The sequence below is a fragment of the Pongo pygmaeus genome, chromosome 21 (genome assembly GCF_028885625.2).
Source record: "Pongo pygmaeus isolate AG05252 chromosome 21, NHGRI_mPonPyg2-v2.0_pri, whole genome shotgun sequence".
Taxonomy (NCBI): domain Eukaryota; kingdom Metazoa; phylum Chordata; class Mammalia; order Primates; family Hominidae; genus Pongo; species Pongo pygmaeus.
The window spans coordinates 19946711-19974027 of record NC_072394.2 but is presented as its reverse complement, the minus strand read 5'-3'; the positions used below and the strand labels follow the sequence as shown (position 1 = coordinate 19974027).

At 43.4% G+C, this 27317-nt stretch overlaps 1 protein-coding gene across 6 annotated transcripts in view; it reads right to left on the bottom strand.

Annotated features, from left to right (window-relative positions):
* SYNDIG1 (synapse differentiation inducing 1) overlaps window positions 1–27317 on the bottom strand; it is a 199584-nt gene that overhangs the window by 115903 nt on the left and 56364 nt on the right. For all 6 annotated transcript variants that reach the window (XM_054468080.2, XM_054468078.2, XM_054468077.2 and 3 more), the window contains one exon: window positions 2634–3191. In XM_054468080.2, coding sequence (XP_054324055.1) covers window positions 2634–3113 — 480 coding nt within the window. In that variant the 5' untranslated portion in view covers window positions 3114–3191. The remainder of the gene's footprint in view (window positions 1–2633; window positions 3192–27317) is intronic.

The following is a 27317-nucleotide window of genomic DNA, read 5'->3' as shown; positions in this document are numbered from 1 at the left end:
GAAAACACAGATCAAGGTCTAACCACAGCCCTTCTGCCTGAAACCCTTCCATGGACCTGCATGGCCACGTGCAGGCACCAAGGCCTCCTTGTGCAATTCCCAGGTCCTCCACGTGACATCCTGATCACTTGGTGTTGTCTTGTGGATTAAATGTTGGCGCGCTCTGGCTCTCGGTTACTCTAACAAATCTATTCAGGCTCCCCAGCAACATGGCCTGTGTGGTGGGGCACAGCAGTAACCCTGAAGCAGAGGGGACAGATGCTGTGGGCGGGGCCTGGCTCTCCAGGCTCCAGGCCCACAGGTCCCAGGGCTCCTTCTTGACTCTTTGGTGGGTCCCTTCTGTCTCACACATATCTGAGTTTGTGACTCTGCATAAATCCAGTCTCCCTTAGGTGGCTGATAATGTCCTTACTGATGGGACCCCCTCCTTCTTCAGCCTGTCTCCCACCCCCGTCCTCCCCGTAGGCCTCCGCATTTCTGACCAGTTCCTCTTCCCTGCAGATCTCCGGAGCTGCTGCCTCTGTGCTCCCCAGGTCCTCTTGGACTGGAATTTCTCTGCCAACTCCCCTCAAGCCTCCTCTTACTCATCCTCAAGACGCAGCCGGGGGAGGGCTCCTGCCTGTGTGATGACTTCTGAACCCCGCATTGAGCTCAGGGCCCCAGCCCCTCTTCAGAGCTGATGGGTATTCCATTTCTTCCATTCCCATAACTCCTGGGGCTGCATTTTTGTGCATCCGCTTCTCTAATTCCACTCCATGCCAGTCGGGCAGCATTTATACTTTGCTGTCAGCAAAGTCCTCAGATCTTGGAAAACTTAGTAGACAGGGCAGAGGCTTCTGAACAGAAGCCAAGCATGCTCCCAACTTTCCACAGCTGCAGCGTGAGCGCCCTCCCTTCACAGGTGTCACCAGAGGGCATTGGGGCCTGCGCAGATGCCCAGGCATCATGTCTTGGTCCTCTTCCATGCCACGACTCTCCACTCCCTGCCAGTGGGCTTCCTGGGCTCCAGTGGCTGGAGTTGCGCCGAAGTTTCCCTCTCCATTTCTAATCCTCCCTCCTGACTAAAGCTGGATCTCTCAGCTCCTGGTTCTCAATGGGGTCTCCAATCCTGATCCTCTGGTCTCCTTGGCCTGTCTGTCATTCCCTTGCAATTTCTCCGGCCTTTCCATCAAGTGTGGGGTCCCATGGTTGTGGGTCTGATTCTGCTCCAAACTTCCTCCCTATTTCTTTCTCCTGCCTCCTCCACCTTCCAGGCAGAGTACACCTTGCCAAGGGAGCCTCACCTGCTAAAGATGGTCCCACATGGCTGGAGAAAGTCACGGAGCCCTGGGTCTGACCAGATCCTCACACGAACTCATACTGCAGCTGGGCAGTTTCTCCAGGAGTCTTTTCTAGAATGGGCACTTCCCCCAATTCATTGCTCTAGACTGTCTGCAATCTCCTCACACCCCAGGAGCTTCTCTGGCTGTGCTGATGCTCAGCCAACATGAACCCCTCCTTTTCTTCCTCTTCAACCCAGAGCCCTTCAAAGTTTCCCTTACCCCACCCTTTTCTTCTCTCCCAGGCCAGCATGCGGACTTCTTCTGAGAGGCCAGCTCTCACACATACATGCTTGGAGTTCAGCTCCTGCCTCCCCAAGACCACTCCCCAGCCGCTGGCCACAATCCTGAATTTTCCATTCTGAACATTTCCTCTCCACCTACAACAATGTTCTTGCCTACCTTAGTGAAAAACAGACATCCCTTCCCCTTTCGGCCACACACTGCCTCTGAAGGTTGGACCTGCTCGGTGGTTTCCTTTCCCACCAAACTGACGGAAAGCCTGGCGCGTGTTTCCCCGACATCACGTCCTGGGAAAACACCCCTGGCCTCACTGCAGTGGAATGATTTGGGGGGCATGGGCAGCAAACTGCTAGTCCATGGCCTGCAGCAGCTGCTCTCACCCTCTCACTGGTGCTGCCCTGGGGGGACAATGTGCCACACACCCCAGCAACCACTGTGCCTACCACACTATATCCAACGTGCAGTGTGTACATCTCTGTGCATGTAATTCAAATGCTGTCACCTGCCCTCCAGTCCATTAAAGAAGTGAGTCATCTAAGAAGTCAACTTATCTTCCCTTCAGGCTATCAGTACCTACACTTTCTTCTAGCACGGTTCAGCTCTATCAACAATCTCTCAGTAGTAACTGTGGAATGCAAAGTCAAGGAACCACAGGTGACAGTAGAAGCACCTCCCAAAGTGTCCCCCGTCAAGTATATTTCAAGCCTCATGTGGCTCTAGGATCAGGCGTCCCTCTCTCATCTTGTCAATGACCTCTCTGTCTCATGGGATGCTGGAGAGGAGGGAAAACCGATGAACCCACCAGCACTGCCATCTGCAGCCATTACCTGGGGTCATCTCATACCAGAATCACTGCTGAAGCGCCCCTGGCTTTCTGTTAATCAAAGTGTTTCCTCTCCTTCTATCTTCCACAAGAATTCAAGAGTGAAGGGCACCAAGACTGCCTTTGGTTTCTGCATTTTTGCACACTAGTTTCATTCCCTAACTTTTGCCAGGCATTCATGGCTCCTGCCCTCCCTAGAATCCCCATCACACATTCCTAGAGGGCCTCTGACAAACACATCCTCTGACCTCCAGCTCCTGGAACTCCTCCTCCTCCTCCACGTCGTAGGACAGGGTGTGGATTTTTATGTCATCAGCTGAGAGGTCGATGAACTTCCCATCGGGGTACTCGAGGCTGTCTTTGGTGGGCGACCGGTCCTCGATGAAGGTGGTCTCGCAGCAGTCGGCAGCCACACCATCCCCCCAGGAGCGCAGCACGCCCTCTGAATAGAGGATGATGTTGGGCCGGTAGCGGGACTCCACCGACTGCTGCAGGGTGTTGGGGTCCAGCAGCTGCTGCACTGGCTCACTCCTGCTGCTGTCCAGGCTGGCCGGCACTGTGCTGGCCCCCACCCGGTGGCTCTGGTACTGGGGCGCTGGGTAAACAGACACCAGACCATCTCTGCTCTCGGCCATCAAGTTTCTGGTGTTAATTAAACCATTCCTCTTGCCAGCATCACTGATTTTACTGTGCACCAGCATGCTCTTCTGTTCAATGATGCCATCCATGGTCCTCTCTCCCCGGCTGGGTGTCAGGCTGGCGGGCTGGGCATGTAGGTTACACTTGTCTCAGGGAACCCATTTCTCCTGGAGGAGGAGAAAACAGAGATGAGACAAGAGAATCACACTTGAAAACAAGCTAATCACCCAGACCCACATTGTTTCAGACTGTACCAGCCAGCTGATAAACGCATAGTAACTGTGAGAGTTAGATAAAATGCAGTCCTACCTATTCAGTGAATGTTAAAAAGGGTCTGTTGGGGCGGCTAGCCAGAGTTAGCAGAAATTGATTACCTGAATCTATAAAGTCTCTGCTTCCAAATGAAGGAGACTGCAGGAATTGGCTCCCTTGCAGCCTAGAGGAACCTTTGATTGCTAGCAGACATCCTGAAACCCACGGGTAAACCCAATCACATTAGCATCTGACAAGTCCATAGGAAAACAGAACTGCAAATCTGTAATGGGGATTAGCTCTTCCCAGGTACATGGCTGTTCATTCAAGCAGGAAATTATGTGATTGTAATAATCTCTACTTAGTGATGATCTTGAGGTGTCAAGTCCCAAACACGAATCTGATACTGAGGCATCTTGAGAGAGGCACAGCTTGGTCTCCTAGGGTGCTCTCTATAGTTGGCCACTCAGAATTTGCTGAGAACCAGCAGCATCAGCACCAGCTGGGAGCTTGTTGGAAATGCAGAATCTTGAGTAGCACCTGCACCTACTAAATCAGAATCTGCACTTTAACACGATCCCAGCTGATGAGTCTGCACATTAAAGCTGAGGAGGTGCTGGGCTACAGTGTACAGTGCACGTTTTGGCCTGCTGAGCAAGCTGATTTTACAACTGATTATTTACTAAATTTTAAAATGTACTCAAATTATATCAAACAATTTATTTTTTTAAAAGAACAACTTTTTTCTTATTGAAGTGAATTTTTTCAACTTTGAGTATCATAAATTACGACTAAGTATGAATGAAAGGGATCAAAATTAATGGAATTTTATTTTGTCATTTCTGCATCCTTCGATATCTCTTTCAACACAGACTGGTTTGTCATATATATTGCCTTTGCTTCATAATTCCCATTAGCTCATTTCCTTCCATGTTTGCTGGTACCAACTCTTACCTGCTCAGAGCCTTTCCCTGGGCCTGGGTTCATCTGCTCAGAGATGAAACCGGGTTGATGGGAGGAGAGAGAATGCCTCTAATGAGGCTGCCATCTAGGGTTACCCACATGGCTCTCTGTACCAATGCACTCTGGAGTCTTGCCCCAGGACAGTGCTACTGTTCTTCCAATTCCCTTTATAACTTTTGTGGGATTTTTTATTTATTTTTTTATCAGTCGATGATACTCAGAACCAGTAGCTACAGAGATGAAAGCCTCCTGCCTGACTCTTTATTTCTGCATAAGCAGTCTCTGCTATGCCTAGGATGCTCCCTTCTCTTGACCAAACACTTTCTGGGCTGCATCAACCGCTGAGTTCCCCGTGTCATCATCTTATAAGACTTGGAGTCTGGTTTTGAGCTTGGCAGAGGAAGCTGCCTTAAATGCATCACTGGCCAGTCATGCTCCACCTGCTTCTTTACAGAGGAAGGCAGCTGGAGGAGGAGACGGGATGGAGAGGGGCCTCTGTGGCCTTGTAATTGAGTCCCTAGTTCTTAGTCTCTTTCTGTATCACTATTGTAAGAACTCTCCTGGGGAGTTACTAACATGCACAGCTAACCATGAGTTGGGGTGAATATCAGGTGAGTGGGAAAATTGAGGGGTTGTGAAAGAAAAATATAAGTCAGAAAGTAGGCATACAACATATTCTATACAAATTTTATATTCTACATAAACACATATACATTTTTTTACTTGGAGACTGTCACGGTATAAAGAACACTTTACTATGAGTCAGGAGGCCAGGGATTCAGCCCTAGTTTTGCTGCTAAATATCTGACTGTGGGCAAGTGGCTTATGAAAGTGGAATTATTAATGGGGTGATTGAGCAAGGAAAGCTTTCAGGTCCCTCTCAGCTCTGATTTTTTATGTCTTAGTCAAAGAGTTTTGGAGTTTTATGGCAATAGATAGAAATTTTCCACAAAATGGCTTCAGTGGTGAATTGTAGCAAACATTTAAAGAACTAATACCAGTCCTTCTCAAACTTTTCCAAAAATACTGAAGAGGAGTGAGCACTTCCTAAGTCATTCCATGAGGTCAGCATTACCTTGACACCAAAGCCAGATAAGACACCATAGGAACATTACAGACCCATATCCCTTATGAACACTGATGTAAAACTCCCAACAACATACTACTAAACTGAATTAAGCGGCATATTAAAGGAATCATATACCATGATCAAGTGAGATTTATTTCTGGAATGCAAGGAGGGTTAAAATCATGAAAATCAATCATTGTAATACACCACATTAACACAATGAAAGATAAAAAATACATGATTATCTCTATTGACATAGAAAAAGAATTTAATGCTTTTCTACTAAGCATTTCTGGAAAAGCATTGATGCTTTTCCCTTTCATGATAAAAACATGAAACGAACTAGGAATAGAAAGAAATTACCTAAACAATATAAAAGTTATATTTGAAAAATCCACAGTGAACATCATACTTAATGGTGAAAGCACCCGTGACATCAAGAACAAGGCAAAGATGTCCACATTTCCCACTTTTATCGAACACTGTACTAAAAATTGTAGCCAGAGAAATTAGGCAAGAAAAAGAAATAAAAGGCACTTAATTGGAAAGGAAGAAGTATGATCTCACATATAGAAAACACTAAAGATTCCATAAAAAAAATCTGTTAGAACTAATAAATGAAATTAGCAAAGTAGCAGGATACAAAGTTAATACACAAAAATCAGCTGCATTTCTATATACTAACAATGAAGAATCTGAAAAGAAATTTTTTTTTATTATACTTTAAGTTTTAGGGTACATGTGCACAATGTGCAGGTTAGTTACATATGTATACATGTGCCATGCTGGTGTGCTGCACCCATTAACTTGCCATTTAGCATTAGGTATATCTCCTAATGCTATCCCTCCCCCCTCCCCCCACCCCACAACAGTCCCCAGAGTGTGATGTTCCCCTTCCTGTGTCCATGTGTTCTCATTGTTCAATTCCCATCTGTGAATGAGAACATGCGGTGTTTGGTTTTTTGTCCTTGCGATAGTTTACTGAGAATGATGATTTCCAGTTTCATCCATGTCCCTACAAAGGACATGAACTCATCATTTTTTATGGCTGCATAGTATTCCATGGTGTATATGTGCCACATTTTCTTAATCCAGTCTATCATTGTTGGACATTTGGGTTGGTTCCAAGTCTTTGCTATTGTGAATAGTGCCGCAATAAACATACGTGTGCATGTGTCTTTATAGCAGCATGATTTATAGTCCTTTGGGTATATACCCAGTAATGGGATGGCTGGGTCAAATGGTATTTCTAGTTCTAGATCCCTAAGGAATCGCCATACTGACTTCCACAATGATTGAACTAGTTTACAGTCCCACCAACAGTGTAAAAGTGTTCCTATTTCTCCACATCCTTTCCAGCACCTGTTGTTTCCTGACTTTTTAATGATTGCCATTCTAACTGGTGTGAGATGGTATGGAAACTGAATAAACTGAACAACCTGCTCATGAATGACTGACTACTGGGTACATAACGAAATGAAGGCAGAAATAAAGATGTTCTTTGAAACCAATGAGAACAAAGACACACATACCAGAATCTCTGGGACACATTCAAAGCAGTGTGTAGAGGGAAATTTATAGCACTAAATGCCCACAAGAGAAAGCAGGAAAGATCCAAAATTGACACGCTAACATCACAATTAAAAGAACTAGAAAAGCAAGAGCAAACACATTCAAAAGCTAGCAGAAGGCAAGAAATAACTAAAATCAGAGCAGAACTGAAGGAAATGGAGACACAAAAAACCCTTCAAAAAATTAATGAATCCAGGAGCTGGTTTTTTGAAAGGATCAACAAAACTGATAGACCGCTAGCAAGACTAATAAAGAAAAAAAGAGAGAAGAATCAAATAGACACAATAAAAAATGATCAAGGGGATATCACCACCGATCCCACAGAAATACAAACTACCAACAGAGAACACTACAAACACCTCTACGCAAATAAACTAGAAAATCTAGAGGAAATGGATAAATTCCTGGACACATACACTCTCCCAAGACTAAACCAGGAAGAAGTTGAATCTCTGAATAGACCAATAACAGGAGCTGAAATTGTGGCAATAATCAATAGCTTACCAACCAAAAAGAGTCCAGAACCAGATGGATTCACAGCCAAATTCTACCAGAGGTACAAGAAGGAACTGGTACCATTCCTTCTGAAACTATTCCAATCAACAGAAAAAGAGGGAATCCTCCCTAACTCATTTTATGAGGCCAGCATCATCCTGATACCAAAGCCTGGCAGAGACACAACCAAAAAGGAGAATTTTAGACCAATATCCTTGATGAACATTGATGCAAAAATCCTCAATAAAATACTGGCAAACCAAATCCAGCAGCACATCAAAAAGCTTATCCACCATGATCAAGTGGGCTTCATCCCTGGGATGCAAGACTGGTTCAATATATGCAAATCAATAAATGTAATCCAGCATATAAACAGAACCAAAGACAAAAACCACATGATTATCTCAATAGATGCAGAAAAGGCCTTTGACAAAATTCAACAACACTTCATGCTAAAAACTCTCAATAAATTAGGTATTGATGGGACATATCTCAAAATAATAAGAGCTATCTATGACAAACCCACAGCCAATATCATACTGAATGGGCAAAAACTGGAATCATTCCCTTTGAAAACTGGCACAAGACAGGGATGCCCTCTCTCACCACTCCTATTCAACATAGAGTTGGAAGTTCTGGCCAGGGCAATTAGGCAGGAGAAGGAAATAAAGGGTATTCAATTAGGAAAAGAGGAAGTCAAATTGTCCCTGTTTGCAGATGACATGATGGTATATCTAGAAAACCCCATTGTCTCAGCCCAAAATCTCCTTAAGCTGATAGGCAACTTCAGCAAAGTCTCAGGATACAAAATCAATGTACAAAACTCACAAGCATTCTTATACACCAATAACAGACAAACAGAGAGCCAAATCATGAGTGAACTCCCATTCACAATTGCTTCAAAGAGATTAAAATACTTAGGAATCCAACTTACAAGGGACGTGAAGGACCTCTTCAAGGAGAACTACAAACCACTGCTCAAGGAAATAAAAGAGGATACAAACAAATGGAAGAACATTCCATGCTCATGGGTAGGAAGAATCAATATCGTGAAAATGGCCATACTGCCCAAGGTAATTTATAGATTCAATGCCATCCCCATCAAGCTACCAATGACTTTTTTCACAGAATTGGAAAAAACTACCTTAAAGTTCATATGGAACCAAAAAAGAGCCCACATCGCCAAGTCAATCCTAAGCCAAAAGAACAAAGCTGGAGGCATCACGCTACCTGACTTCAAACTATACTACGAGGCTACAGTAACCAAAACAGCATGGTACTGGTACCAAAACAGAGATATAGATCAATGGAACAGAACAGAGCTGTCAGAAATAATGCTGCATATCTACAACTATCTGATCTTTGACAAACCTGAGAAAAACAAGCAATGGGGAAAGGATTCCCTATTTAATAAATGGTGCTGGGAAAACTGGCTAGCCATATGTAGAAAGCTGAAACTGGATCCCTTTCCTTACACCTTATACAAAAATCAATTCAAGATGGATTAAAGACTTAAACATTAGACCTAAAACCATAAAAACCCTAGAAGAAAACCTAGGCATTACCATTCAGGACGTAGGCGTGGGCAAGGACTTCATGTCTAAAACACCAAAAGCAATGGCAACAAAAGCCAAAATTGACAAATGGGATCTAATTAAACTCAAGAGCTTCTGCACAGCAAAAGAAACTACCATCAGAGTGAACAGGCAACCTACAAATTGGGAGAAAATTTTCGTAACCTACTCATCTGACAAAGGGCTAATATCCAGAATCTACAATGAACTCAAACAAATTTACAAGAAAAAACAAACAACCCCATCAAAAAGTGGGTGAAGGATATGAACAGACACTTCTCAAAAGAAGACATTTATGCAGCCAAAAGACCATGAAAAAATGCTCATCATCACTGGCCATCAGAGAAATGCAAATCAAAACCACAATGAGAAATTTTTTAAAAATTCATTTACAATAGCATCAAAAAGAACACAATACTTCAGAATTAATTGAACCAATGAGGTGAAGGACTCATACAATGAAGTCATCAAAACATTGCTGAGGCAGGGCATGGTGGATCATGCCTGTAATCTCAGTACTTTGGGAGGCTGAAGTGGGCAGATCACTTGAGGTCAGGATTTCGAAACCAGCCTGGCCAACATCATGGTGAAACCCTATCTCTACCAAAAATACAAAAATTAGCTGGGTGTGGTGGTGGTCGCCTGTAATCCCAGCTACTCATGAGGCCGAGGCAGAAGAATTTCTTGAACACAGAAGGCAGAGGTTGCAGTGAGCTGAGATTGTGCCACTGGACTCCAGCCTGGATGACAGAGCAAGACTCCATCTCAAAAACAAACAAACAAACAAACAAACAAAAAACACTGCTGAAAAAAATTAAAGAAGACACAAATAAATGGGAAGACATTCCACATTCATGCATTGGGAACCTTAACATTGCTAGGATGTCAGTACTACCCAAAGTTATCTATAGATTCATTGCGATCAGTAGCAAAATCTCAATGATGTTGTCTGCAGAAACAGAAAAACCCATTCTAACATTCATATGGAATCTCAAGGAGCTCAGGCTGGACTTAGAACAAAGTAGGAGTACTCACACCTCCTGATTTTAAGACTTACTACAATGGCACTAGAATCAAAACAGTGTGATATGGCATAAATACTCCTGATTTTAAGACTTACTACAATGGCACTAGAATAAAACAGTGTGATATGGCATAAATACACACATATAGACCAAGTGAATAAAATAGCCCAGAAATAAACCCTTGCTTATGCAATCAAATGATTTTTAACAAGTGTGCCAACACCATTCAATAGGGAAAGGACTTTTTTTTCAACAAACGGTGCTAAAAAATTGGATATCCACATGCAAAAGAATGAAGTTGAACCCTTACCTAACACCATATTCAAAAACCAACCCAAATAAATCAATCACCTAAATGTAAAATCTAAAACCATAAAACTCTTAGAAGAAAACAGGGCAAAAGCTTCATGACATTGGATTTGTCAATGATTTCTTGGATGTGACACCAAAGGCAGGGGCAACAAAAGAAAAAACAAGTTGGACTTCGTAACAATTTAGAAATTTTTGTGCATCAATAGACAATATCAACAGAGTAAGAAAGTGAGCCGTAGAATAGGAGAAAACATTTGCAAATCATATATCTAATAAGGAATTAATACTCGGGATATATAGAGAATGGCTAAAACTCAACAACAAAAAATAATCTGATTCAAAAACTGGCAAAGGTCTTGAATAGACATTTCTCCAAAGAAGATATACAGATGGCCAATAAGCCCAGGAAAAGATGCTCAACATCACTAATAACGGGAAACAAAAATCAAAACTACATATGAGATATGACCTCATACTCACTGGGATGGCTACTGTTAAAAAAAATAAAAATAATGGAAAATAACAAGTGTTGGTGAGGATGTGAAAAAACCGGAATCTTTGTGCACTGCTGGTGGGAATGAAAAACGGTGTAGTCGCTTTGGAAAACAGTATGGCAGTTCCTCAAATAATTAAAAATAGAATTACCATATGGTCCAGAAATTCCACTTCTGGATATATACCAAAAGGAGTTGAAAACAGGGTCTTGAGGAGATACTTGCATGCCATGTTCATAGCAGCACTATTCATAATGGTTGAAATGTGAAAGCATCTCAAGTGTCTGTGGATGAATGGATAAGCAAAATGTGCTATCTACATTCAATGGAGTGTTGCTCAGTCTTAAAAAAGGAAGGGAATTCTCACATAGGCCACAGCATGGATGGACCTTGAGGACATTACTCTAAGTGAAATAAGCTAGTCACATAAAGATATATGCTGTATGATTCCATCAATGTGAGGTACTTAGAGTCATTAAAAGTACTCAAAAGTCATCAAAAGTGTGGTTTCCAGGGGATGGGAGTGGAGTGAAGAGTTATTATTTAATAGGTATGGAATGAAAAGGGATATAGAGATAGATGGTGGATAGATGGTGGTGATGGTTACACATTATAAGTGTACTTAATACTACCCAACTGTACACTTAAAAATTGTTAAGATGGTAAATTTTATGCTAAGATAATAAAAAATTTAAAAAAAAATGAACTAAAATGAAACATAAAAAGAAGAGCTATCTATGTGGAGATTCATGCTAAAGTATTTACAGATGAAATAAAAGATACACTGTCTGGGACTTGTTTAAAATCATCTGGATAGGAAGGAGAAGTGCACACCATACCGAGAAAAGAAGACTGTGGGCTGACCACCGATCATCTCAATTGGAATTCTCATCTGGAATTCCTCCTCCTCCTTCACATCCTAGGATGTCAAGGAACCACAAGATGTAAGCAGAAAGGCAAGGTACCACAGGTGACGGCAGAAACACCTCCCAAAGTGTACCCCCTCAAGTACACTTCCAGCCTCGTGAGGCTCTAGGATCAGGCATCCCTCCTTCATCTTGCCAATGACCTCTCTGTCTCATGGGATGTGGGACAGCAGGGATCCCCGATGAACCCACCAGCAGTGCCATCTGGAGCCCCATCTGACAGCCATTACCTGGGGTCATCTCTGACCATCTCTGATCACTGAAGGAGGAGTGTATACCATACTGAGAAAACAAGACTGGCAGCAGGAGTTATGAATGAAGGTGTGCTGTATACCATACAGGGAAAACAAGACTGGCTGTGGACTGACCACTGAGGGAGGAGCATATACCATACAGGGAAAACAAGACTGGCTGTGGACTGACCACTGAGGGAGGAGCATATACCATACAGGGAAAACAAGACTGGCAGCAGGAGTCATGAATGAAGGTGTGCTGTATACCATACTGAGAAAACAAGACTGGCTGTGGACTGATCACTGAAATAGAAGTGTATACCATACTGAGAAAATAAGACTGGCTGTGGGCTGACCACCAAAGTTGGTTGATGGGTGCACGTGATTCATTATAGAATCCTCTCTCCTTTCATGTGTGTTTGAAGTTTTCTGTAATACAGAGGTTTGAAAAAATCAACAGGTTATGCTGTGCAGGGGAGATGTTCCAGAAGGAGGAAACGGCACAGGTAGTGTTTAGGAAGCAGAGGACGAGGCCAGCGAGATAAAGTTAGGGGGGCGGGTCTTGTTTAGAGGCTCATAGTAAGCAATAGGCATGTGGAAGAAAGGCTTAAGTGGGATGTGATCATCATAGAGGCAGTTCAGGCAGATGGATGTGTGAACAGCATGAGGAATGGGTACAAGGAGAAGCACAATAAGCCCTGGTGGTGTGGACAACTGACAGACGCGGTGGTCCTCTACTGCTCAAAGTGCTTTCGGGCAGTAAGAAGGGTGTGATGCCCTCCGGGAAACTCTGGGGTCCAGGACCCAAGAGAGCCCCAGTGATGGTTCTCTGCTTTGTGTATTTTATTTGAAAAATGGGTCATGAAGAGGCAAAACGTGTAGCCTCATCCTACAGCTGGAGGATTCCACATTCAGCAGCTCAGACCACAGGGTCCTTCCTGCAGGACATGGGGGGCCTGAGACCATGCTGGCAGTAGGAGTGACGAATGAAAGTGCGCTGGGGCTCTCACTTTTCCCTCTCAGGTACAGCCACTCCTCCAGGCTGTGTGTGGAAGGCTGTTCAGCTTGGCTCACCTGAGTAAGCAGGCGTTACCCAGAGGATATTTAGGAAGGGCACACCCAGTTTCTAACACAGAGGTGGCTGTGGGGCCTGAGGCTATCTCCAATATGCCCAGGGAGAGCTCCCGGCCAGACAGATGGCACTTCTTAGTGCCTTGAAGGAGCTGATCCAGGGAGCCGGGTCTCCTGAGTGGGGTGGCACTGACGTATTCAGTGGGGCCTTTCTTGCTTGGAGAGTGTTTGAGGAACACAGCAAGACTCAGGATGCCCAACTCCTCCCTGCCTCTGGAGAAAAATGTGCATTCTGAATTGGCCTTTGAGTGCGCTGACACCCACAGAGATGTGGCTCCCCAGCAATTTCACCCGTGGCCACACTCAGACATCACCTCTTTTTGGAGCAGAGTTGGTCATCTGGGCTCCCACGCTGCCCAGCTCAGGCCTGGATGACAGCATGGCCACGCCCCTCTGGTTCTGCTGGGGACAAGGCATCGCAGCTGCACTGCAGGCTCTCCCATCACAGCCACGATCTCAACCATCCTTGCAGTTCTGATGATGCATCCTGTACAATTCATCTGTTCCACTAGCACTTGATGAACAACTAAGTGATGTTTTGCCAATACCAGCCACAAATGAATCCTAAAACATGTGTGTCAAGAACTTCACTGATGAAAACAGAACATTACTCTCCATCAATGAGGAAAAATTACTTGTTTAAGTCAGTACCCCAGTGAAAGTTGTCAGAATCAAAATGGAGTCAGTAACGTCAAGAAAACCCTGACAAATAGAGCCAGGGGAGGCCATGAAGAGAAGGTTTTCATGCTTGTATGCTTAATAACAAAACAAGACTACAAAACCCACAGCATTTTACACAAAAAACACTTCTGCGAGGTCATCTGCCCAGCAACTGCCTGCCCAGCCTCAGAGTGGTGTCACCCTTGTTATTAATCTTTATAGCCAAGGATAATTATTTCAAAACAATTGTGCAATCTTCACCTTTTTTTTTTTTCATGAAAAACCTTTGTCTTCTTTTACCTCCCTAAATGTGCACACAGTTTACTATGGCATGTGTGTTCCCATTGCAAAGCTTTATGCCCAGATAAACATCTTTTCTTTCAGAGAGCTTCTCTCTGTTTATGATTAAGGTTGACATCTAGAGAGATATGTAATTTAAAAGCCCGTCTATCTTGGATTAAGTTATTGAACCCTAGTAGCTTTTCTTGATTTATAAATAAACCTTCCATTTAGGAAGGAACTATTCTAGCCAGAAATTCAGTAGTACTTAGGAGGAAAGCACACTGCTGTACATTTAGTGATGAGGTTTGGATTTTCATCAAGCAATTTCCCACAACTTCCCTTTGACATAAAGAGCTACTCCTATGCTCTCACCAGGAGATGTCTGCACACAAGCCAGCAGAAAACATCAGCAAATGACTACGGTCCTGCTTCAGAACTGGCAATGGTTCCCATCTCATCCCTGTCTTAACTCAAGGTAATGGCCTACCGAAACCAAGATCATAACATGTAAAGAGTCACTGTTTTCTTATGGCTCTGCATGTTGGAAGCTTCCTAAACCTAAACCAGCAAACAGCACACCCCACACCAAGTAACAATCATCTCTCAGTGCAAGTGAAAACCATCCAGGGGTTGGTGACAAAATACTCCAGCTGGGCAAAAGCCAGCTCTTCAGAGCAGAGGTGGCCTCAAGTCCTAATGCAATGTCACCAATAAAAGTTTCAAAACAGAACTCCCTCCCTCAAACCCAGGGAATAAAGGAAGCCGCACCGTGTCCAGCCCCTACCACACCACGAGCATGTGGCAGGTACTTTCATGCATCCACCTGACAGGCACTTAGTGGGTACCTACCATGTGCAGGCAGTGTGTAGTGTGTTGAGTGCGGGGGTGTAGCTGGGGACCTAGATGACCACGAGCAGGGACCCTGCACGCAGCACAGGAGAAAGACAATTTTTTGAATGAGCACCAACGTGTGACCAGTGGGCGAGACAAAGCTGCCTTGAGGGAACAAACACAGGGCACAATCTCCTGTGAAGACCCGCTGACGGCAAGCCCTGAACGGGGTGAGGAGTTAGCCAGGGCCAGACCGAGGGGCAGTGTTCCGGCTGGGGGAAATCCCTGCCCAGCACACTGGGCCCTGAGGCAAAGGCCAGCAGAGGGACCTGTGCAGAGGCTCAGAAAAGAGGAGAGGGAGGGCACAGACCTGGCCAGGAAGGAGCCCCGGAGCTTGTGCTGACAACCTCAGGAGTCCAGGTGGGATCTACAGGCTCCTGGGGCTTCCCTGAGTGCCTGGCGAGGGAGGAGAGGAGTGGAGGCTGTGAGGAGGGGGCCCCCTGCTTCTAGCTTAGGCCCTCGGATTAGGGAAAGTGATGATGACAAAGTCACATCAACCAGGGGCTGATACAGTTTGGATGTTTGTGGGTTCCAAATCTCAGGTTGAAATGTGATCCCTAGTGTTGGAGGTGGGGCCAGGAACGAGGTGCCCTCCCTAGGGTAATAAGCTCCCGTAAGAGCTGGTTGTTGAAAAGAGACTGGGATCCCCTCCTCTTTCTCTTGCCCCCCCTTTGTCGTGTGATGTGCCTGCTTCCCTTCACCTTCTGCCATGAATAAAAACCTGCCATGCAAAATGGACTAACACAGGGGCTGAATCCGTGGGTGCCTGACTCTGTGCCCTGGCTCCCATCATCCTAGGGACTGATGGTGCTATCACGGCTCACATACAGGTCAGGCCAGGCCAAAGGGGCTATGGCACCTGGTGCAGCCTCAGCCAGCGACAGTGAGAAGCTGATAGATCAGCACCCAGCACCTTTGTCCCGGGGTGGGACAGCTCGGAGGCTGGTGTTTCACACTTCCCCAGCGCCCCCCCGAGATCAACTTGCTGTACAACACAGCATTTGTCTATGGCCTTCCCTCCCTGGTCATCGACTGGTGTTTCCTGGGATCCCCTCCTCTCCCAAATTCTCATCCCCAGGCTTATTTCTTGGGGACAAACCCAAGGCATCAGACTATTGTCAACAAGCCTGCGAGGTGTTATCACAACTTCTGTATGGACAAGAAAACTAAGCAGGCCAACTTGTATGTCTGTAAACCCACAGCTCTGTAAATATTACTAGACGACTGCAGTTCGTTTCTGTGGTCAGAATTGGAGAAGGGGGTAAATATCTGCCTTCACAGATCCAAGCAGAAACCACCAGAAAGAGCTGGAAGGCCTCCCAGCCTGCAAGAGGAAGGTAATGCACCTACGTGGACAAACACATCTTACAACAAAGATCAGAAACAGGCCAGGACAGTTAATTCTTTCTACAAGCATATAAGCTGCCTGATTGCAGGGAGAGCAAGTCTCGTTGTCCTCAGTTCCCAGGAGAATAACTCCTCAGTGCTCACTGGCATTCTGGTCCTCCAGAGCAGTCTCAGAAGGTGAAGTAATCTAATCCTGCCCCTAAAAGACAGATTCTCTCCCACATGCTGGGGAACAGTTAGCTTTCCTGGCTTCTGAGATCCAAGAGAAGGAATACTCAGAACCCCCAAACCCTTCCCAAGAAAATGACTGCTCCAGCAACCTCCAGGATGTGCCATGGTGGGTCTTTTGGATTCCACAAGGTCCTAAATCCTAACAGTTGTTGATCTAAATGCAGATAGAAAAGATACGAAGAGAAATAGGTGGAGATAGAGCCCAGGCGTTTCTGACTCCAAGCCTTACTGTCCTCATGGAGCAGAAGACCCCAAGTCTCTGTTGGAAAGCTGGGGAAACAGCTCAGGCTGCGGGGCCGCGCGTGGATGCTCACGGCTGAAAGGCTGGGAGTGCAGGAAGGTCCCAACTCTGTTGCTTTCTTTAACTTTAATTAGCATTTTCATTTATTTTTCAAAATAATTGCTTTACTGAAATATCATTTGCATGCCATGAAATTCATCCAAATTTAAGGATGTATAATTGAGATTTCGTATATTCACAAAGTTGTGCAGTGCAACCCTCATCACTTTCTGATTCCAGAACATTCCTGTCACCCCATGCCCATGATGAGTTTCCTTTCCCCAGCCCCTGGAAAACACTGATCTACTTTCTGTCTCTATGGATTTCCTTATTCTGGACATTTCATATAACTGGAATCATACACTATGTGGTCTCTCATGACTGCCTTCTTTCACTTGGCATGATGTATTTGAGGTCATTTCTTCTCTTGGCAGAAGCACTGCATTGTGTTTACCTTCACTGTGCTTTCATTTTGGGGGAAAATGGTGGTTGCTATCCTTTAGCTCTTGTGTAATACGGGGCTAATTATGATTACAGCTCTTTAGCTGAATGGTTGATAAGACAGAGTGTTCTTTTTCTGGCAGGTATATAGTGAGAATAAAACTACCTTAAAAACAAAGCCCTCAGTGGTACAGTACCTCTGGGGTGAGGGAATGGCATTTTGTGTATGGCCTGGAACACAAAGTGACAACATAGTAGATGTTCAGGAAGCAGAGGCAGGGTCTCAGAAACATTAGATGGACCAGACAAATAAATCCCGTGGGAGGCAGCCTCTGTTACCCACCAATGGAAGAAAACGCTGCAGGCTGGGCCTGCTTACTCACTGTGAGATAGAAAAACTCAGTCCCCTAAATACAGCAGATGCTTTTGCATGCCGAATGTCCCAGCAGAATAAACCAGCAGACGCGGAAGCCACCTTCCCCACCAGAAATGGGATCTAAGCAATTTCATGCTCAACCTGCATACATGCACGCACAGCACACACTTTCTGTGAAGAAGGCCAGCCTGCTCCAGGGGGGAATTATGCATTGTAAAACTGACAGAGTTATACATGGACCTATCCATGAAGAAATTATGATTACTCATTACAGGTAGTATTTTTTTTCAAACTTGTCTCTAATGTTTAATAGATGGTTTTGCTCTGAGGAATTAGCTAGAAAAAAATCCAGTGAATGTTTTGGGAACCAGGATTGCAAGTCCAATTATTTTCAAGCAAATGCATGAATAAAGAAATACAGAAAAACTGGAGAATCAGAACTTTCTCTTACTAGTTTTCCTTTTTTTCTGAACCTGCAAATAAGTCTAGATTTTTTTTTAAAGTCTATGTCTCGCCCACCCTACCACGCACTCATCTCCCTTTCTTAAACATACCTACTCCTTTCACAGAATGACTTAAAGATCTGCACTGTTGGTTTATGATTTGTTATTGTATAGAGTGGAAGGAACTTCACAACATAGTACACGTCCATCCCTGTGTGGCTAATTAGAAACCTCGAATGCCAATTATATTGTGCAGTATCAGTCATATTTAACATATAAGACCATCTCTGTAGTAGACTCTCCAAGTAGAAACAGAATGAAGTCAGCTACCTATGTAACTGAAGGAGAAAATAAAACTAATTGCAGGCCAGTCACGGTGGCTCACACCTGTAATCCTAGCACTTTGGGAGGCTGAGGCAGGCAGACTGTCTGAGCTCACGAGTTCAAGACCAGCCTGGTCAACACGGTGAAACCCTGTCTCTACTAAAATACAAAAAAATTAGCTGGGCATGGTGGCGTGCGCCTGTAGTCCCAGCTACTCAGGAGCCTGAGGCAGGAGAATTGCTTGAACTCAGGAGGCAGAAGTTGCAGTGAGCAGAGATTGCACCACTGCTCTCCAGCCTGGGCAACAGAACAAGACTCTGTCTCCGAAAAAAAAAAACCCAAAAAACAAACAAACAAAACCCCCCACAAAACTAATTGCAGTTTCATTTAGCCAGAGTGTTTGGCATGTTTGACAGGTACGGCTGCTCCTGACCCTTCTTATACAGCTCAATTTGGCAAGGCATTAGGAGGGCACCAGGTGCTGGTTCTTTCCCAAACCCTAACACTGTTAAAAGCCTTTTGTGTAAATAGTAAAACTTCCCTACTGCTAAGCGAATGATATGTGTAATTCACCAAGGCCCAAGTGTAGAGAGAAAAGAGCTGCTTGCAAACCCTCATTAAAACAATTAAAATTTGCCTTTAGCATACACAGAAAAGCCTGTGATTTGGCAGTAGAAAGAGTTAATGAAACATTTGGGACCAGATCAGTTATTACTATTTAGCATTTAAATGGCACATTACAATTGCAAAATGCTACATCGTCCTATGTATCATTTTTGGTGGCCTGGGACTTCCTGTTCACAAAGCCAACCCAAACTTCTGCTGGTGAGTGATGCTTTGTCATAGCACAGCACCACTGGGTCACAGTCCACAGGAACTCCAAATCTGATTTATAAGCAGTCAGACATATATAGCAGATATGATGTGATTTTGGAAACAAGAAAACCTGCAGATTCAGACCATTGCTGCTTTTAAAAGTTGTGCCAACTCCCTTTAGCTTTGTAAGTCTCCACTTCATTTTTAAGGATAATGTGGAGGGAGGAAGCTTCTTCCCCTGTGACACTGCCATGTCCACCATTACCAATTCCACCACCCTCACCATGATCACCATCTCCATTACCTCCACCATCACCACCATAGCCATCACTACCTTCATTACCCCATCACCTCCAGAACTTCAATCACCATCACAATCAGCATCACTGACATAGCCATTTTCATAATCACCACCACCAGGGGTACTACCATCATCACCACCACTCTCCCTACCACTGACACCATCACCAGGAATACCACCTTCACCACCACCATCACCATCCCCACCACTAACACCATCACCGGGAATACTACTGTCACCACCACCATCACCATCCCCACCACTGACACCATCACCAGGAATACTACCGTCACCACCACCATCACCATCCCCACCATGACACCATCACCGGGAGTACTACTGTCACCACCACCATCACCATCCCCACCAGTAACACCATCACCGGGAATACTACCATCACCACCACCATCACCATCCCCACCATGACACCATCACTGGGAGTACTACCATCACCATCACCATCACCATCCCCACCACTGACACCATCACTGGCCACCACCATCACCATCCCCACCACTGACACCATCACCAGGAATACTACCGTCACCACCACCATCACCATCTCCACCATGACACCATCACTGGGAGTACTACTGTCACCACCACCATCACCATCCCCACCAGTAACACCATCACCGGGAATACTACCATCACTACCACCATCACTATCCCCACCACTGACACCATCACCAGGAATACTACCATCACCATCACCACCACCATCCCCATCCCCACCACTGACACCACCACCGGGAGTACTACCATCACCACCACCATCACTGTCATCATCTCCACCACTGAAACCATCACCAGGGGTATTACCATCATCACCACGACCATCACCATCATTATCCCCACCACTGACACCATCACCACCACTATCACCATCATTATTCCCAACACTGACACCATCACCATCATTATCCCCACCATTGATACCATCAGCAGGAGTACTACCATCACCCTCACCACCATCACCACCATCATCCCCACCACTGACACTGTCAGAAGGAGTACCCTGTCACCATCCCCACCACTGACACCATCAGCAGGAGTACCATTATCACCATCCCCACCACTGACACTGTCAATAGGAGTACCATCACCATTACCACCATCATCCCCACTGCTGACACTACTGCCAGGATTTGGAAAACCAAGGCCACAGAACAAATACATCTAACACCTGCATTTGTACAGCCCAGAAGCTAAGAATGGTTTTCACATTTTTAAGTGGTTGAAGAAAATAGGAACATTCTATGACACACAAAAATTATGTGAAATTCAAATGTCAGTGTCCATAAATAAAGTTTTATTGGACTACACCCACAACCATTCATGCACATATGTCTATGGCTTCTTCTTCACGACAAGGGAAGAGCTGAGCAGTTGTGACAGAGACCATATTGTCCATGAAGCCTAAAATATTATCTGACTCTTTACAGAAAAATTTTACTGATTCCTAGCCATCATCCCTTCCATACCACCACCACCACCACCACCACCATCACTACCAGAAATCCACAACCACCATTATATCACCACCACTACTACTGCTAACAATAACATCACTGTTGGTACAAGTAATGTCACCAGTACCATTGCCATCATTACCATCAACACCAGTGATGTCCTCCCACACACACAGTCCATGGTTTAGAGATGCAGAGGCTCCCATGTGACCAAAGATTTAAGTGATAAGATTGTGAATGTGGACACAGACTCAGCCAAGACGTCTTCCTCCCCACCCACTGAAGGAGAGAAAGAGAAAGCCTTGAAAGCATTCTCATCTCTAAAATTATTTTGGGTAAAACTGTTTTTCTTTCTTTGGAGGAGGGCCAGAGGGGCTTCATCTCTGAGAATTTCTAACCACAAGCCTGCACTCACACTCTCTCTGAGATTTCACACTCTTAATGTGCCTTGAAAAACACAGTTGAACACTTAGTTTGTAGTGTTTGGGGCTGGGAATCCACCACTGTGATTCTTGGCAGAAGCAAATGCAAATGTCCTCTAGGATAACGTATGTTAAAGACAGGACTAGAAAATGCCCATGGATAGTCTCAGAAAGCAACCTGAGCTTGGGATTCAAGGGAGGGAAATGAGCACTGCTAATGATTTGGATGCGTGTGTCCCTTTGCAATTAATATGTGGGAACTAAATTCCTGAGGTGATGGCATTAAGAGGTGGAGCCCTTGGAGGTGATTAAGCCCTCGCCCATAGGATTAGTGCCTGCATAAAAGGGCTTGAGGGGGAGAGTTAGCCCCTTCTTGCGCTTCTGCCATGTGGGCACACAGTGTTCATCCCCTCCAGAGGACATGCAATAAGGTGCTATTTTAGAAGAAGATAGTGAGTCCTTATCAGACACTGAATCTGCCAGCACTTCAGTGTTGGGCTTCCCGGCCTTCAGAACTGTGTGAAATAAATTTCTATTGTTGATAAATTACACTGTGTGGTATTTTGTTGTAACAGCAGAAGCAAACTAAGACAAGCACTAAACACAGGAAGAAATAAGCAAGGGTGAGCAGAAATACCACATATCTGGTCCACAGTGAATGTAGGTATTAACTCCTTCAGATGAAGATTATAAAACAACCATACTTAGGATACTTTACAAATGAAAGATTTAGGACTTTTAGAAATAAAAATACATCAGTGAAATTAAAAGTCAATGGACAAACTGTTATTTCTAGCATTAAAATTGACTAGATGCTCTGAGAGATTCTCTTGTTACAAAATTAGATTCAGGATTAGAACACACTTTGAGACTTTACTGATTGTGAAGGAAAATCTCCAAATATCACCACTCTTCCATGGAAGATTGCTTGAAGGGGCAGAGTTGCATTGATTTAGGTGTCAACAGTAACAGTAATGTAAGTTACATAGCCTTGTAGAAAGACAAGATAGAGAAGTTGAGGCTGAACCTTATTCTAAGCTAAGATTCTTTACGGATGTGGTCTCAGATTTAAGCATGCATTTGAATCACCTGAAGGGCATGTTAAACCCCAGGTTGCCAGGCTACAGAGTTCCTTACTCAGGGTGGAAAGGGATACCCAAGTTTCCATTTCTAAGAAGCTCACAGGTGACGCTGCTGCAGCTGATCCAGGGACCACACTCTGAGAACCACTGTTCTGTCAATTGCAATAGAGCCAATTCAGTGATGACTCCTCATTACAGGCAGAATAGAAACAAACATCTCTAAGAGAAAGCCCCCCTCCCAAATTTAGCCACAGAGTAAGGTCAAATAACGAGCTGAGAAACATCATCATGCATGAAAGACTGTATGCCACCATGAGTGAGAGTCTATAGAGAAAGAAGGAAGGAAAGAAAAGAAAAGAAAAAGAGAAGAGAAGAAAAGAACAACTCTGGACCATCAAGGACTTTACATATTTTTATAGTGAGAAGAAAGTATAGAACAATTGTTCATGAAATACTTACATAAATAAAACACAAGAAGGAGCAAGTGACAAGTGACTACCAGAATAAACAGAAAAATGAAACGTGTGAATTTCAAAAAGCAAAAAATATTTTTGTGGAAGGAAAAAACACAACAGAAGATTTGGAATCTGAACAGAATAGACACAGCTAAGAAAAAAAAAATGTAATCCAGAAGACAGATCTGAGAAAAATACCCCAAATGCCTCAAGAATAGAAAAAAAGATAGGAAACAGCAATAAGCAGCAAAGAGCCTGGCAGGTAGAATGAGAAAGATCAGTCTCTTCTAATCAAAGTCTCAGAAATGGAGACAGAATGCCTGGGAGAGAAGCCGCACCTCAAAGGACGCTACCTATGAAATGTTCAGCACTGATGAGAAACACAAATTCACTGATCCAGGAAATACCACATTGACACATTACATGAAACTGCTGAAGATTAAGTGGAAAGGTCTTAAAAGCAGTCAAAGGAAAATAGTGGATAATCTACATAGCAACAAAAACTAGAATGGCAAGACACATATCAAGCAATAATGGAAGCAAAAGGACCGAGGACAATATCTTCAATATATTGAAAGATATTAACTCCCAACCTTGAACTGAACATAATGAAATTATCTTTCAAGAGCCAAGTGAAAAATCCATTTGCAAATAAATAAAAAATCTACTTAGAGACTTAAACTAAAAGGAATTCTAAAGGATGCACTTTAGGAAGAAGAAAAATAATGCTGGGTGATGACCTGAGATGCAAGGACTTATGAGCACACAAACTCACGACATACTTATAAATCCAAACAAACACTGATTATATACCTATATATATATATCTATATATCTCTATCTATCTGTCTATCTATCTATCTATATAAATGTAAATCATTAGATTTATTCTTAAAACTCTAAACACAACAAAACAATAGCATGTAAATCAGGAGGTGAGAGATTCTAAGATTCTTTTAATGTTCCAGAAGTGTGTTAACATGTTCAGCTTTATACTTAAATATACATAGGCAAATGTCAAGGATAACTACCAAATGAATGGAAACATTTCTAATTATTCTAAATCAGGAGAGAGAAGTACATGAGTAAGACTGAAAATAGTAGTAAAACCTCAATCAAATAAAAAGAGGTAAGAAAAAAATGAAACATAAAAAAAAAGTCGGCCAAATTCTAAATAGAAAACTAGGATAATAGCAGGTCCAAACATATCAGTATTCACAATAGGTACAAATTAATTTAAATTGTCAATTAAAATAAATTGTTAGTTTGGATTTAAAGTAATATCCAGACATATATTATTTATAAGAGATAGACCTAAAGCATACGGACTTGGAATCGCTAAAAGTAAAAGGATGGAAAACATATATACAAGGAAAATCCTAGGCAACAAATAAGAAATCTGGCACAGTGTAATGAATACAAAACAGACCTTAAGGAGTAGAAAGTATTATTATATAGTAACATAGTTACACAGAGGTCCAATCAACCATATACAACAATTCTCAAATTCTATGTACATAATCCATTTATATCACATTATATAAAGCAAAATTTATAAAATTATGGGGATAATGTAATATCTTCACCATCACAACAGGAGACTGCAAAGTATGCTCTCAATTATGCTGAGAAACAAACAGGCCAAAATTAAGAAAAACATAGAATATTTGAATAATAATTTTGATCAAAAATGCATGTATAAAACTTGGCATCCAACAGAGAATACAAATTCTTCTAGGCATACGTGTTCTCTTTCTCTCTCATTCTCTGTCTCTGTTGCTCTCTCTCCATTCTTCTCTCTCTTTCTTCCTTCCAAAAACTGATCAAGTATTAGGCCATGAAGTATGCTGGGCGTGGTGGCTCACGCCTGTAATCCCAGCACTTTGAGAGGCCGAGGCAGGTGGATCACCTGAGGTCAGGAGTTCGAGACCAGCCTGGCCCGCATCGTGAAACCCCGTCTCTACTAAAAATAAAAAATCAGCCAGGCATGGTGGCGCGTGCCTGTAATCCCAGCTACTCGGGAGGCGGAGAATTGCTTGAACCCAGGAGGTGGAGGTTGCAGTGAGCCAAGATTGTGCCATTGTACTCCAGCTTGGGCGACAGAGTAAGACTCTGTCTCAAAAAAAAAGAAGAAGAAGAAGTATGTATAAAAAATTAGTATCTTACAGATCACTTTCTTTAGCCACAACACAATTCATATAAAGGTTGATACAATTCATAAAAACCACGTTCATTTAGAAACGAAGGAAAAGAAATGCTTTCTTAATAACCATTTGATCAAAAAGGAATCATAACAAAATATAAAAATACTTAGGACAGAATCATTGAGAAACTAAATTATTGAAACCTAGAGAAGCAGGAGAAGAGGGAAATATGTAGCCTTAAATGCATATATTATTTTTAAAAGGTTAAAAATTAATGAGCCCCATCTAAATTAATAAATTCACCAAAATAATAATAATAAAGGCAAAGAATACATGATGTTAATAAGATAATAATTAGGTGTTAATTAGGTAATAATTAGGTAATAATTAGGTAATAATAAGGTAATAATTAGGTAATAATAAGGTGTTAATAAGGTAAGAGCAGAAGCTAGTGAAACAGAAAGCAAAGATACCACACAGAGGATCCACAAGGCCAAGTCTCTTCCCTGCAAAGACAACTCTCTGATGAGGCTGTGTAAAGAGAGAGCCAGGGAGCCTGCTTCTGGGCTAGATGAAGAAGTGGACACATATCACTCTTCCCCTCTCTCCAAGACCCCGTTAAAATGTTAGTGAAAGAGCAAAAAGAATCTTAATGGAAGAGAAAATGGAAAAAATCATCCTTAACAAGATAATTTTTTTTTTTTTTTTTGAGACAGAGTCTCGCTCTGTCGCCCAGGCTGGAGCGCAGTGGCGCGATCTCAGCTCACTGTAAGCTCCGCCTCCCTGGTTCACGCCATTCTCCTGCCTCAGCCTCCCAAGTAGCTGGGACTACAGGGTCCCGCCACCAAGCCCGGCTAATTTTTTGTATTTTTTTTTAGTAGAGATGGGGTTTCACCTTGTTAGCCAGGATGGTCTCAATCTCCTGACCTCATGATCCACCCGCCGCGGCCTCCCAAAGTGCTGGGATTACTGGCGTGAGCCACCCTGCCCGGCCAACAAGATAAATAATTTTAACAGTAGATGAGGAATCTAACCAAAGGCGAGAAGAAGGAGTGTGGGCAGAAGCTGCAGCCAGGAATTCATGTTTGGAGCCTGCAGGTGGCCAAGAGGACACAGGAACATGGGCTGTGGACCTTTCATCAAAACCATGCACATGGACAGGCAATGGGACAGCACCTTCGAAGTTGAGAGAAAAACCTTTAAAGTATGTTCTCTACCAAGCACTCCTCCAAGGATGACTAAAAACAAAAAAGGAAAAACAAGGATGACAATAAATATTTTCAAGAGTCAGAAGATGTATCTCACAGGAGCCTGTCTGAATAAGTAACTTAGAGATTTACTCCAGAAACAAATGGCAGTGAAAACCATGGATGTGGATAACAGAGGATAAGGGGAAAGCAGTGAATAGCTTAAATGAATAAAAAGCAATCTCTGCATGGCAGCTGGCCAGCAGCAATCTGTCCCATTTATAACAAACACCCGTGGGCTTCACAAAGACCATCTTTGTGAGCAAGAACGGCAGCGCGCATGCACAGCTGGAAGTTAAGATGGATGCTGTGAGGAAGGCGCAGGTTTCTTTCCTCAATGTGAAAAGGATGTCATTTAGAAACTCCAAAAAAACACACACAGCCAGAATAGGTGTATAGGAACTCCATCGGTCCAAATATAAGGCAAAACAAAATTTCCCATCATTTTACACAGCTGTGGAATTTAAAAAGACAGAATCCATTTGACCTGGACATTATATTTTCCTTTACCTGGCACAGGGGTTATGATTCAGGAGCTGAATACAGAGGCAATATTAACTTATTACCAAAACTTGGGTTTATAGCCATAACATTTACAGAATCTTGACAATAAATGTTTAGTAATTTAACATTTAGAATCTACATATAAACCCAACGTAACTGAAAACCAAAATTTAAAGGTGCCTCACCCTGACCAAGTTGACGTCATTGCTGTTATGGTCATCATCATCAGTTTGACCAAGAGTTCAGCTTCTCCTAAATCCCAAACATCATGCTAAACTTTTAATAAGGACTATCTTGTTTAATTTTTATAACAACCCCATTAAGTAGGTATAGTTATTATCCTCCCTTTTGCAGATGTGGAAACTGAGGCATCAAAAACTGAAGCAACCTGTTTAAGGTCTTTCACCTATAAGCTGCAGAGCTGGATTTCACAGCCAGGAAGCCTGACTTTTGGGTCTGGCTCATAGCCAGTAAGCTGGACTCACTCATTCTCATGTACAATTGAAGACACAGCCAATCTCAATAGGAA